Source organism: Colletotrichum graminicola (genome assembly GCF_000149035.1).
Source record: "Colletotrichum graminicola M1.001 genomic scaffold supercont1.86, whole genome shotgun sequence".
Lineage (NCBI taxonomy): Eukaryota > Fungi > Ascomycota > Sordariomycetes > Glomerellales > Glomerellaceae > Colletotrichum > Colletotrichum graminicola.
Window position 1 is genome coordinate 47,169 of NW_007361090.1, and position 11,900 is coordinate 59,068.

At 59.4% G+C, this 11,900-nt stretch overlaps 4 protein-coding genes across 4 annotated transcripts; 3 read left to right on the forward strand and 1 right to left on the reverse strand.

Annotated features, from left to right (window-relative positions):
• Positions 1–790: 790 nt before the first annotated feature.
• On the forward strand, positions 791–2,968 carry GLRG_11406 (capsular associated protein; the record flags this gene model as incomplete). Its single annotated transcript, XM_008102090.1, has 3 exons — positions 791–1,751; positions 1,820–2,196; positions 2,246–2,968. The coding sequence occupies 3 exons, from the start codon at positions 791–793 to the stop codon at positions 2,966–2,968; spliced, it is 2,061 nt and encodes a 686-aa protein (XP_008100281.1).
• Positions 2,969–5,553: 2,585 nt separating this feature from the next.
• On the forward strand, positions 5,554–6,728 carry GLRG_11407 (arginase; the record flags this gene model as incomplete). The annotated part of the gene is made up of 3 exons (XM_008102091.1): positions 5,554–5,637; positions 5,724–6,307; positions 6,416–6,728. The coding sequence occupies 3 exons, from the start codon at positions 5,554–5,556 to the stop codon at positions 6,726–6,728; spliced, it is 981 nt and encodes a 326-aa protein (XP_008100282.1).
• Positions 6,729–8,436: 1,708 nt separating this feature from the next.
• On the reverse strand, positions 8,437–8,670 carry GLRG_11408 (uncharacterized protein; the record flags this gene model as incomplete). Its single annotated transcript, XM_008102092.1, has 1 exon — positions 8,437–8,670. One exon carries the CDS (start codon positions 8,668–8,670, stop codon positions 8,437–8,439), a length of 234 nt encoding a protein of 77 aa, XP_008100283.1.
• A 296-nt stretch (positions 8,671–8,966) lies between these two features.
• GLRG_11409 (uncharacterized protein) lies at positions 8,967–9,603 on the forward strand (the record flags this gene model as incomplete). Its single annotated transcript, XM_008102093.1, has 2 exons — positions 8,967–9,432; positions 9,506–9,603. The coding sequence occupies 2 exons, from the start codon at positions 8,967–8,969 to the stop codon at positions 9,601–9,603; spliced, it is 564 nt and encodes a 187-aa protein (XP_008100284.1).
• Between the last annotated feature and the right edge of the window lie 2,297 nt (positions 9,604–11,900).

Sequence of the window (11,900 nt, forward strand, 5' to 3'; positions counted from 1 at the left end):
CGGTCCCATCTCCTACCCACCCAAAATCCACATTTTCCGCTCATCCTTCTGGGATCGGCATATCCACGCCCGCCCATCCCACTTTGGTCCTCCTCCCCTTCCTCCATTCGGACACCACCAGTTTTACACTACGGACCTGGCCCTGGACTTGGACGGTCCCTCCATCCAATCTGCATCGTCACTTCACCTCCAACCATCCCACCGTCCTATTCCAATTCGCCCCGGGACGGATCGCCCTGACCTCCGCACCGACAAGATCCCTATTTCGACACTCAGCCCCCCCCCCGACGAACGAGCCCTCCGCGCAAAGCCAAAGCCGCCGACTCTCTGCTTCCCGCCCCCCCCCGGTTCTCCCGCTCGAGCTCCCTCCGACTCTTGTTCCGTTTGTTTCTTCGTCCTTGCTCCAAGCGCGCTTTCCTGTCGCTCTCTCCTCGTTCGACCTAAATCCTCGGCGGCGCCAACCCATATCGACTTGGACCAGGTTCCACAGCCTGCGGTGCTATTCCTCACCTCCTTGGATCAAGTATCGCCGACCTGGCATCGACACTCCGAGAACCTCGCAGAACCTCAATCCCCCCTCTCTCCGCTCGAATCCAATCCATCGCTGTTCTACGCGCGTGCACGTCGCATTCCTCGTTCGCTACTGTCCGCCGCAACCGGAATTGGCCTGGCTGAGCCGGCCGCCAGGTCCAATCTCCCCCCTCCCCTTTCTCTGTCCCCGAGTCGACCAACCGTTTGACATCCTCCGACGCCGACCCCCTTTGCGACCAACATTTCGCCACCACCCACCATGGTCAAGCTCCTAACGCCTGCCTTCCCGCCCCGGCGGCCCTCGAGCTTCCTGCGCTGCGCCGCCGTCGTCATCTTCGTCATCGCCCTCTTCTACCACTTCGATCCCCGGTACCCGAGAGAGCCCCCGACGCGGCTGCAGTCCGAGAAGCCCGGGCAGACAACTCAGAAGGAGAACCCCGTCCCACCGCCCCCTACCCAGGCCGACGGGTCCGAGAAGCCGATTCCCCAACCCGAGTCGACCCCCATACTGCCGTCAGTACAAACCCACAATGCTGCTGCTGCTGCTGCTGCTGCTGCTGCCGCCGCCACTTCCGCCGCCGTCGGTAAGCCCGTGCCGGGGGGCTCGAAACCCGCCGACGGGTCATCCAAAAAGCCACACCCCATCGACACGCTCATCAAGGAGGCCGGCGAGACCTTCGACGGGCTGCTCAACAAGGAGTCCAAGACGCTGAAGGACGCCGCCAAGGCCTACCGCGAGCGCCGCGGCCGCCATCCGCCCCCTGGCTTCGACGCCTGGTTCCAGTTCGCCCAGGACCGCCGCGCCGTCATCGTCGAGGACTTCTTCGACCAGATCTACCACGACCTCCGGCCTTTCTGGGGTGTCGAGCCCTCACGCATCCGCAAGGAGGCGGCCGAGTGGGAGATGGTCATCCAGGTCCGCAAGGGCCGTGCCTCCCGCGAGAGCGACTGGTTCTGGACCGTCCACTGGACTGATATGATCAAGACCATCGAGCACCTGCTGCCCGACATGGACATCCCCCTGAACGCCATGGACGAGCCGCGCATGGTCGTGGCCTTCGAGGACATGGAGCAGTACCTGAAGAACGCCGCCCTTGCCCAGGCCCAGGGCATGCCCGACCCGACGCAGGTCGTGAGTAAGTTCCAGACGCTGCCCAAGAACAAGAAGGAGCTAGACCGCAATGTCAAGGTTCAGAAAAAGCACTGGGACAAAGTAACGAGTATGCCGCCCTGTTCTTCTCCCGATCCAAAATGCGAACCAAAACTCTGACCACCCACCTCTCTGCAGAACAGTTCTGGCTCATCGCCCGCCGCGGGTGCCCCCCCGACAGCCCGGCCCGTCTGGCCAAGGCGCAGACGACGTTCGACCACCCCCCGAATATTTCGACAAAGTACGCCGCGGCGCACATGCGCGACGGCTTCGTCTCCAACTTCACGCTCTCGACGCAGCTCTGCCACCAGCCCGACCTGCAGGGCCTCAACGGCATCTTCATCGAGCCCCTCAGCACCTCGGCGACGCCCGTGCTCTTCCCCTTGTTCGGCGGCTCCAAGCTGGCGGTCAACAACGAGATCCTCCTGCCGGCGGCCATGTACTGGACCACCGAGGAGCGCTTCAGCGGCGGCGGCGACCACGGCGAGTCCTGGGAGGAGAAGCGTGACGAGGCCGTCTGGCGCGCGTCGCCACGGGAGGCCGCAACGCGCCTCCAACTGGCAGAGCTTCCAGCGCCACCGCTTCGTCGCCATGAACAACGGGACCAAGGTGACGGCCGCCGAGAAGGGCACGGCCGCGGCGGCGGCCGCGGCGGCGCCGCCGACCGTCAACTTTGCGCTACCCGACAACAGGCTGTACGACATCGCGGCGCGGGCGGCCGGGGCGCTGGGCGACTGGGTACGGTCGTGGGCCGACGTCGGCTTCACGGACCTCATGTGCGAGCCCCACAACGAGGACGGCGGCGGCGAGTGCAACTACACGAGCCCGCACTTCAGCCTCGTCGAGAGCGTCAGCATGGCCGACATGTACTACTCCAAGTACCTCCCCGACATCGACGGCAACAGCTTCTCGGGCCGGTACCTCGCCTTCCTCAGCAGCACGAGCCTGCCGATCAAGGCGACGCTGTGGCGCGAGTGGCACGACAGCCGGCTCGTGGCGTGGAAGCACTTTGTGCCGATGGACAGCCGGTTCGGCGACTACTACGGCATCATGGACTACTTTTTGGGGTACGGCGCCGAGCGGCCGGGCCACGACGCCGAGGCGGAGCGCATCGCGAGCGACGGCAAGGCGTGGGCCGAGAGGGCGCTGCGCCGCGAGGACATGCAGATCTACACGCTGCGGCTGCTCCTCGAGTACGCGCGCGTGACGGACGAGAGGAGGGAGAAGATGGGCTGGGTGGACGACCTGCTGGCGGAGCAGAAGAAGCCGGCCGAGAAGACGACGTGATTTGGGCAAAAGAAAAGGGGGGGGAGACTTTGGCGGTCCAAGAGAGTACTTGCCGTGGAGGATCCCAGGGCGACAAGGCGTTATAGGAGTCGAGATGGGGAGTACCGGCGGTAGGCACAAGGTTCTTGTTCTTTTTGTACGCATGCAAAAGGGTTCTTGTTTTTTTTTACGTTATACCATTGGGCTCTTAAGCTGAGGGGGGGACAAAAAGGTAGAGAGAAAGCACGGGGCACATCATCCTCATCATTATCACCATCATCATCATCATCATCATCATCATCATCATCATCATTCTAGGTACACTGTACAACAATCGAATAGCAATATCCAGCCACGTGTATCTCGTCATGCGAGGGCAACAGGGTCCGCAGCCGAGTGATTATCAAGAGGGAGAACATGATGATGTTGCAGGTTCAGAGACACACACATTTGCACATTGGACAGCATCGACACTTGTGTCTACGTCTTTGCTGGCCCTCATGGTCCATTGTTTGATCGGAGCACCGTCCCGCGACGCTATGGCATGTCTGCCTGGGTACGTCAGCCTCGAGCGGCTTCGAGCGGCCCGTTCCTCGGCGCTGGTCGAACCAAGGCAGCTCCGAGAGAAGCCGGGCTTGTCGGGGAGGGTTCGTCCCCTCACGTCCCCTTGTGTCGTGGTCACGATCCCGAGGCGGTTCTGGCTTCGTGGCCATTCCTTCGCTTGCCGAGAGAGGTCATCGGGCGACCTTGGAGTGACCATCGGACGGATGCGAGGCGGCACGAGTCAAGAGGTCGAAACAGCCTCGACCTCGACGGGGGTCTCAAGACGACGCGGAGGCGGTTTATTTTACGTAAAGTTAGGGAGAGTCCTTGCTCGTCAAAAGTCTGTGCAGCGAGGAAAGGTTTCCTTCGCCGTGGTAGTGGTTGGGGTGGGTGTTTCCTTGATCGCAACTCTCGCGCGGCGGGGGGGGGGGGGCTGGACAAAGTCTCACTCCGGCTTCCGCCGGGAGAAAAGGAAGACGTCGGCGACGGCGGCGGGGGAGGAGGGGGCGACGACTAGTCAGGTCAGTCAGTCATGGGACCTGGTTCTCCCGATGGCAATTGATAACAGAAACCGAATCGGAAACGCAAGTGGTCCAGGGCCGTCGCGTGAGTGGTCGCTTGTTGGGGTCTTTGCGATGGGCGGTCGGTCTAGTCAGCTCCGGGAGAATCTGATGTGAGAGAGAGAGAAAGTCTTTGTGGAGCAGTACGGAGTAGAGGGCCTCAAAGCCAGGTGGCAATGGGCAGTCCGCCAGTGGCTGGCACCCCCGGGGCGTTGGGCCGATAAGCGGTGACCCGCGGCGATAAGGGACGCGGCGGAAGCGCGAGAAAAGGACCGAACCTCGAGAAATTGACACCTCGAGAACGACACTACCGAAGACGAGGAACGGGAGAAGAGAATGGAGGGAAAAAGGGGGAGGGGGTATGCCAAACCCCCCTTATCCTCCCCAGCAGAAAATAAAAGAATTGCCGCTCAAACTGAAGCGTAATCAAATCCCCTGGGGCATTAAACAAGTGTGCCCCCTTCTTCGCGTCGTCTTGCCATTAGGGAACATGGCCAACTCGCGGACGGGGGACTCGGGCGCCCTTTAAATAATGCCTCGCGGAGCCCACCAGCACCACCTGCCGTTAAGTGGTACAGCTCCGACGGCGCCAGGCCCCTAAGTGCAGGTGGTCCAGTGGGGGGGAGGGACCCACGCCGACGGCGCGCCTCGGGGGGGTCACGGGAGGGCCGCTGATGCGCTGATGCGGTGGTGTTTCCCCTAAGTGCAGGTCTACCCGCAGTGAACTCTCTAGGGCTGGTCCGCCGCTGAAGATTGTACCGTCCGAGGTACTGTTTGTGCGTCGTCGCTGCGGGAAAGTACATGAGAGGCACAGCTTGTGCTCTCTTCTCTCGTCGGCCAAGCAAGGTACCTACCAGCCTACCCAGCTACCTTATCAATGTACGTAATCAGCCATGATAACGCACTAGGTATTACCTACCTATCCGTACAGAAGGGTAGAATAAAAAAAAAAATACCCCGCCATCCCACCACCACCGACGCACAGCTTCCGGCCTGCCACCTGCGTGTCTGGAATCTGGAATGCGCGCGTATCGACGGAACGAGAGAAGCCATGCTCTGCCATCCTCCGCAACCGAGTCAACCCCGGCTTCGCGGGTCCTGAGAAAGATACTTGTACATACTTTCTGCCCTGGCTGCTTGTTCCGGACGACATCCCAGATACTCCTCCCCCCCCCCCCCCCCCCCCCCCCCCCCCCCATCGGTCCGTCATCCTGGCATCCTGTACGCAGTAACACGCTTCGAACCACATAACCTTGATCGCCCACCCCGGCTTCCTTTTCCTCCTTCCTCTCCCTCCTCTTCTTCTTCTACTTCTCTCTGAATCTTCCTCTTCTCTTCCTGCTTCTGTTCCTTACTCGTTCTTCCTCCTCCTCGTCTTCTCCTTCACGTCCATTCCTCTCACCAACACACCGCTCCCCCCTCTATCGAGAGCCAACGTCAGCTCTCAGTTCTCAGTTTCACCACCGCCACCATCAGTCAGCACCTCGGCGGCGCATCGCAACCATGCACACTTCAATGGTCAAGTCCAAGTTCCTCAGCAACCCCGAGGACCTGGGCGTCGTCGCCGTCGGTTTCTCCGGCGGACAGGTGAGTCCCCTCGTCCCCTCTCCCGCTCGCGAGCTCTGTTCTCTACTCCCCTTGGTCACAACATGGCTGACGGAGGCCGAATGCAGTGCAAGCCCGGCGTCGACGCGGCTCCCAAGGCCCTTATCGAGTCCGGCCTGCTCACCCAGCTTCGCGACGAGCTCGGCTACCAGCTGCATGGCCACGACGAGGTGCACCTCTACACGGACCTCGTGCCGGCCGAGGACCCCCCCTACCGCAACATGAAGAACCCGCGCGCCGTGTCGGCCGTGACGGAGCGCATCGCCGATCAGGTATACCAGCAGTCGCGCCTCGGCCGCCTGACCCTCACCCTCGGCGGCGACCACAGCATCGCCATCGGCACCATCGCCGGCTCGGCCCGCGCCACCCGCGAGCGTCTCGGCCGCGAAATCGCCGTCATCTGGGTCGACGCCCACGCCGACATCAACACCCCCGAGACCAGCGGCAGCGGCAACGTCCACGGCATGCCCGTCGCCTTCCTCACCGGCCTCGCCAAGGAGGACCGCCCCGAGTACTTTGGCTGGCTGCGTGACGAGCACCGCCTGAGCCTCAAGAAGCTCGTCTACATTGGCCTGCGCGACGTCGACCCGGGCGAGAAGCGCATCCTGCGCGAGAACGGCATCAAGGCCTTTAGCATGTTTGACATTGACCGGTAAGCCTTCTTTCCTCCTCTTCTCTCTCCGGGAAGTGTTTTTTTGTTTTCCTTCCCCTTTTTTCCCCCCTTGCGTATCCTCTTCTGCCGACTAACATGGCCCGCCAGGTACGGCATCGGACGCGTCATGGAGATGGCGCTGGCGCACATTGGCAGCGACACGCCGATCCACCTGTCATTCGACGTGGACGCGCTGGACCCGATGTGGGCGCCGTCGACAGGGACGCCGGTTCGCGGGGGCCTGACGCTGCGCGAGGGCGACTACATCTGCGAGTGCGTGCACGAGACGGGCAGCCTCGTGGCGCTGGACCTCGTCGAGGTCAACCCGTCGCTAGCGGCCGAGCAGGAGGGCGCGGCGTCGGAGACGGTGCGCGCCGGCTGCTCTTTAGTGCGCTGCGCCCTGGGCGAGTCGTTACTGTAAAGGACGGCCGTCGGCGACGTGACGGACGATTTTCGATGAGGTGATAAGGGTGACGTTGAGGACAACGAGAGCAACTACAGAGGTTCCCGCAAAGACGGGGAAAACCCATACAGACAAACGCAGACCCGCGGGGTCTCGAGAGGCGGAGGCGGAGGGGTCCGATTCGGCGCACATATAGTCAGGGGCTGCATGGGAAACAGCCGTGAATGTAAAAGAGACAGTGGGGGGGTTCCGTCAGACTTTTGAGAAAGAGAGAGAGAGAGAGAGAGAGAGAACAGACAGCCCGGCCCGGCTTCTAGATGAATAATACCAGAGCAATGTTCATGTTTACACATGTCATGTTACCGGACGGATACTAACTAGCTCATATTATGCAACGCGGATGCCGATGCGAAGGAGGCTTCACCCCATCCCTGGTTCTGCACGTCTACATTTGGTATCCGTCCCTATGTAAGTGCCTACCTTAGTTTATGTACGTCTGCATCCGCACGTGTATAAAGCAGGGCTGACAGACTAGACTGGCTTGGTCAGTCACCGGCACGTGCTGGGATAGGAGCGGTGAAGGAAGACGGCGGGCTCGGGTGCGTTCCGGCGGTGGGGGGAGGAAGGAAGGAAGGAGCGAGAAAAGACGGGCCAAGAGTCACCGGAGCCCCGGGCGGGGTGGGGCGGAGTGTGCCTGACAGCTGCGGGAAGGCGCGGGCCCACTGCATGCAGGTCCTCCTCCGCGTCGGAAGGTACGAATGAATCGTGAGTCGCTGTCGCTGTTGCTGTTGCTGCTGGTTACTGCTAATGGCCGGGGAGGAAGGTGAGGGGGAGGGGGAATGTGGAATGTGGAAGGTGGAAGGAAGGTGAAAGGCGGAAGGTGGGAGGGCGGCCCCCTTCTCGCCCAGCCATCGCCATTTCTCCCGTTCGCCCAGCCTCCCCTCCGCGAACCGAGAGTTTTTTTTTCGCACCATACTACCCTCAAAAGCAGATTTGTTGCGACCCTGTCAGGGCTTGGCTTTGAATTTGAGTTCGCGTTGTTCCGATCCTTTTTGTCGGGTCGAGCGTTGTATTTGACCGTCGCACTTTCTCTCTGCGTGCGAGTGCTGACCTCGACAGACACACCCACACACACACAGCTGCACTTAGACGAAAACGAGTCTCCATCTCATCGACTATCAAAGTCGCTACCACCGTATCAAAAGTAAGGCGAGACGTGGGATTGGTCCCCGTTTCCGAGAAAACCGGTGTTTCTGTATTACCGCCGTTTTCCTGGTGGGCTCTCGTCGCAGCCCAACCAGCACCAAACAAGAACCTCGTCAACAGCAAAAGCAACAAAGGTGACAAGGGTCTGTCTGTCTGTCTGTCTGCATCAGCACCTTTGACGTGGCACACGCCCAAACCCAAAGCAAACCCTGTCTGCCATCCATTAGTGTCGACCGCATTCGACTCGAGTCCAGTCCCTCGGCCGCCCAACCGCACCGACATCAATAACGCCGTCAAAACACACGCCGCCCAGCCATCCACCAATCGTCCCCTCTCGTCCCGTTTAAACTCGACGGGCCGCTGCCACGCTGACGGGACGAACGAACGAACGGACGAGACGGAATTCCCCCTCTTCTCGACCTTCCCTCCCTCACCGGACGAATTGCGACAGCCCCGATTCTTGATTCCATCCCATTCAATCTATCTGTCTTGCGAGTTACTGCTGCTGCGGCACCTGCGTTTACTTGTTGTCCAAGACGAAAAAGTACCGTGCTTGGCCTGACACCACTTCTGTCTCTCTCCACGGCGAAACCCAAACACGCCCAACACCGAGCCGCTGACGAGCGACATCGCCCATTGCGCCGACGACGGAGGCGGCGCATAACCGTGCATAATCCCCATCATCTTGGGCTGCGACCTTCGGTCGACTCGGCGGCGATAGCGTCCTGCCCAGCCTTGCTTGCTTGACTGACATCAACACCGCCTCACCTCCAACCCGAAGCCCGCATCGCGCGCGCTTCTTTTTGCGGCGTCTCCCCGCCTTTCCCGCTAACTGACAGATTGACTCAATACGCCATTTTGTTCGCATTGTCAGCGGTTCATTCCGTTCCAACGACTTAAATACCGATCCCTGCGAGCACTCAACGATTGAACTGCACCGTCCACCACCGAAACTCGAACGAACTTGCACTACCGCAGACACACGGCGCCTTTATCGACAGCCCCCCAATCGAGCCGTACGGCAGATACACCCCCTCTAAATTGCCCACGATGGTGGCCTCCACGGTAACAGACAGCTCCTACTATGACCGGCGCGTCGTCGAGCGCGTCCACCGCTACCAATGGCCCGGCATCCAGCTCAACCTCTGGATCCTCATCATGCTCGTCGCCTCCTGCCTCATCATCGGCGTCTTCGCCTCCTTCATCGACATCCAGCAGCAGCTCCTCCTCCCCGTTCCCTGGTACTTCCCCTACTACATCACCGTCGCCTGCCTCGTCATCCTCTTCATCGGCCTCATGCTTTGGCTTGTCTACCAACGCCGCCTGCTGCCTGCTATCGTCATGATTGGCGCCTTCATGCTCTTCATCCTCTGGTTCGTTGGCCTCGTTGTCATCAGTATCCAGCTCTGGGGGCCCGACGGCTCCGTCTCGAGCAACTGTAATCTCGCCGTCTTCAACCGCGACCCCACCGGCCAGAGCCTCGATACACTCGCCTGGCTGCAACAGCGGAGTATATGTGAGTTTTTAGTCTCTGTCTTTGGTTCTCTTGCCCGCCTCTGAAGATTGAATTTGCTGACAATGTGATGCAGGCCAAGCGTGGCAGGCCGTCTTCTCCTTTGCCCTTGTCGGCGCCATCTTCCTGCTGTGGATCATGGTCATGGCGTACCAGGTGTTTGCCAACTCATGATGACGGAGGCTACGCGGTGGTGTGGCCGCCGCGATGGTTACTTTGCACATTTACAGCCACTTGCGCCGCCGACATATATGCCTCCCTGGTTCTCCGGGACCATGCACATTTTCCGCCTTTTTCATTATTTTCCAACATATAACGCCCAACGACCTACGTCCAATACATACACTCTCCAACGCTATATACACGGTCACCGGGGCCAACGAAGAGCGGCGTGGAGGTTAATCTACGAGCACACGTTTTACGTCTAATTGGGTTTTTCTTTTTCGGGTTAATATTGCTTTTTTTCCCCTTTGGAGCGGTTGCATCTACAGGCGTTTTCTGGGCTTGCGAGTCCTGGTATGATTGTTTTCCATTTTTGATTGCAAGCATGATTCCAAGCGGGGGACCCAGTGATGGGCCCAAGCTGTATGATGATGATGATGATGATGCAATCGGAAAAGTCGAGCAGCTGGCGGATGGATTGGATTCGAGAGTATGTTGCAGGAGAAGACGGCGAGCGATGTGGCAGTGAAAGGGCCGCGAGACGTCTGGTATCGGGCGTTGCTTATAATCAGACAATGTTTTGCACAAACTTTTGGCCCCCCTTGGCTTAATCTTGGGACTCGATAGAGTTTGACTTGGGCTATACAGAGATGGGTGACTTGGGAATGCTGTGGAACCAAGGGAACAAATATTTGATTGTCGTACTCCGTACGTTATAACCCAACGGTCGTGCCTCTGCGTGAGACACCTTGGAGCGACGGTCGTTATTTACCTACTGCCTACGTGACGGCCAGGCAAACTCTCATCCTAGTATATCAATCCCCCCATGATATAACGACTGTGAGGGTATGATAAGCTCGACATCTCGTCTCGATGTTCCAGGTTCAGCAGCTCAGTCTATAAATGAGAGGCTATATGCCTCTGTGGATATGCACCAGTGAATCGGCTCGCTGGAGTCGAACCACAACTGTTGGCCCGACTCGTTTGACGACTTGCATGAAGTCGAGTGCCCCCATACCGTGTCGCTAAGTGGGACAAGACTCTTAACCATGTAACAAAATAAAACAAAACGAAATAGAGTCAGTCGCTATCTGCACTTGGCCACTTGTGCCTCCCTGTTGCGTCCATATCGGGTCAGAGTGGGCGATGGCGATGAGGTGACGTTGAGCCAACCCGTTTCCCATCTGGAGAGCAACGCGGCCGAGTGTTCTATCCCCCTCGTTCAAGTGGGCGGCACGACGCATCTTGCCATGTAGCAGCTGGCGGGGAGTGCACATATTTGATCCGTCGGCCGCCTGATGATGTTGCGGTGCCCACAGAGCTACTACTTACCGGTAGACCGTTGCTAGTGCGTGCCAAGCCATCAATGTTGGTTCTACCTGTCATGACATGTCTCTCTCTCTCTCTGGGTCCAAGACACACGTACGCGCGAGCAGCTTCGCATCCGGTACTGGGACACCTATGTGTTGGTTAGTGTTGCGTGTTGGGTTTGGTGCACATCAGCTCAGCGACGGGGAGGTTCTTTGACACGACGCATCTCTCGTTCATGAGAGAGAGTGAGGGACCGTGTTTGAGAACTGTTGTGGGACGGGTGGACCATGACGCAGCATCGCTCCGTTAGGGCAGTAAAAGGCGATACCTATGTCCTTTGCTTTTGCCAGTAGTATTGGTTACCAGACCAGACCTATCAGCTGAACCGGACGCCATTGGCTCCGGCAATCGCGGGTTCGTGCACGCGGCAGACCACTCGCCGGGACCAGTCATTAGTGTATATCGGCATTCTGTGGAAATTGCCGTCACTAGACGTCTTGTGAATTCATGGCGAGTTCACGTATGGGGGGGTGCTTATTATACCAGGTTGGCGATTGGCAGCGATTCAAGAACACATGCATACACACATATGATGCCGGCCGGTGGGAACCCTCTCAGATACTGATTGATGAGGCTCGGCTCTACAATGAATGCCCCATCACAAATGTTAGCTCCGCTACGGGTAGAATAGCCGCTTGGGTCTAGGTATCGTCATGATCGTCGTCACATGCTGGGTTAGGCCGCCCGCCCGTGCGACACGGCCACGCGGCCGGGAAACCATTCCCTGTGCTCTTCTGACGTAGCAGCTGCCCGGGTCTCGGATCCCCAGGCGAACTCGCGTCGACCATTCGTCGGTCTACCCCCTCCCCCACTTCCCTTCCCAATTCGTGGGTTTCGTCCCCCGGCGCGTCGAGCGTCAGCGACGATGTGCTTTGCTTTGTGGTCGGTTGGCCTGGCCAGGCTCGGGGGGGGGGGGGGGGGGGGGGGGAAAAAAAATG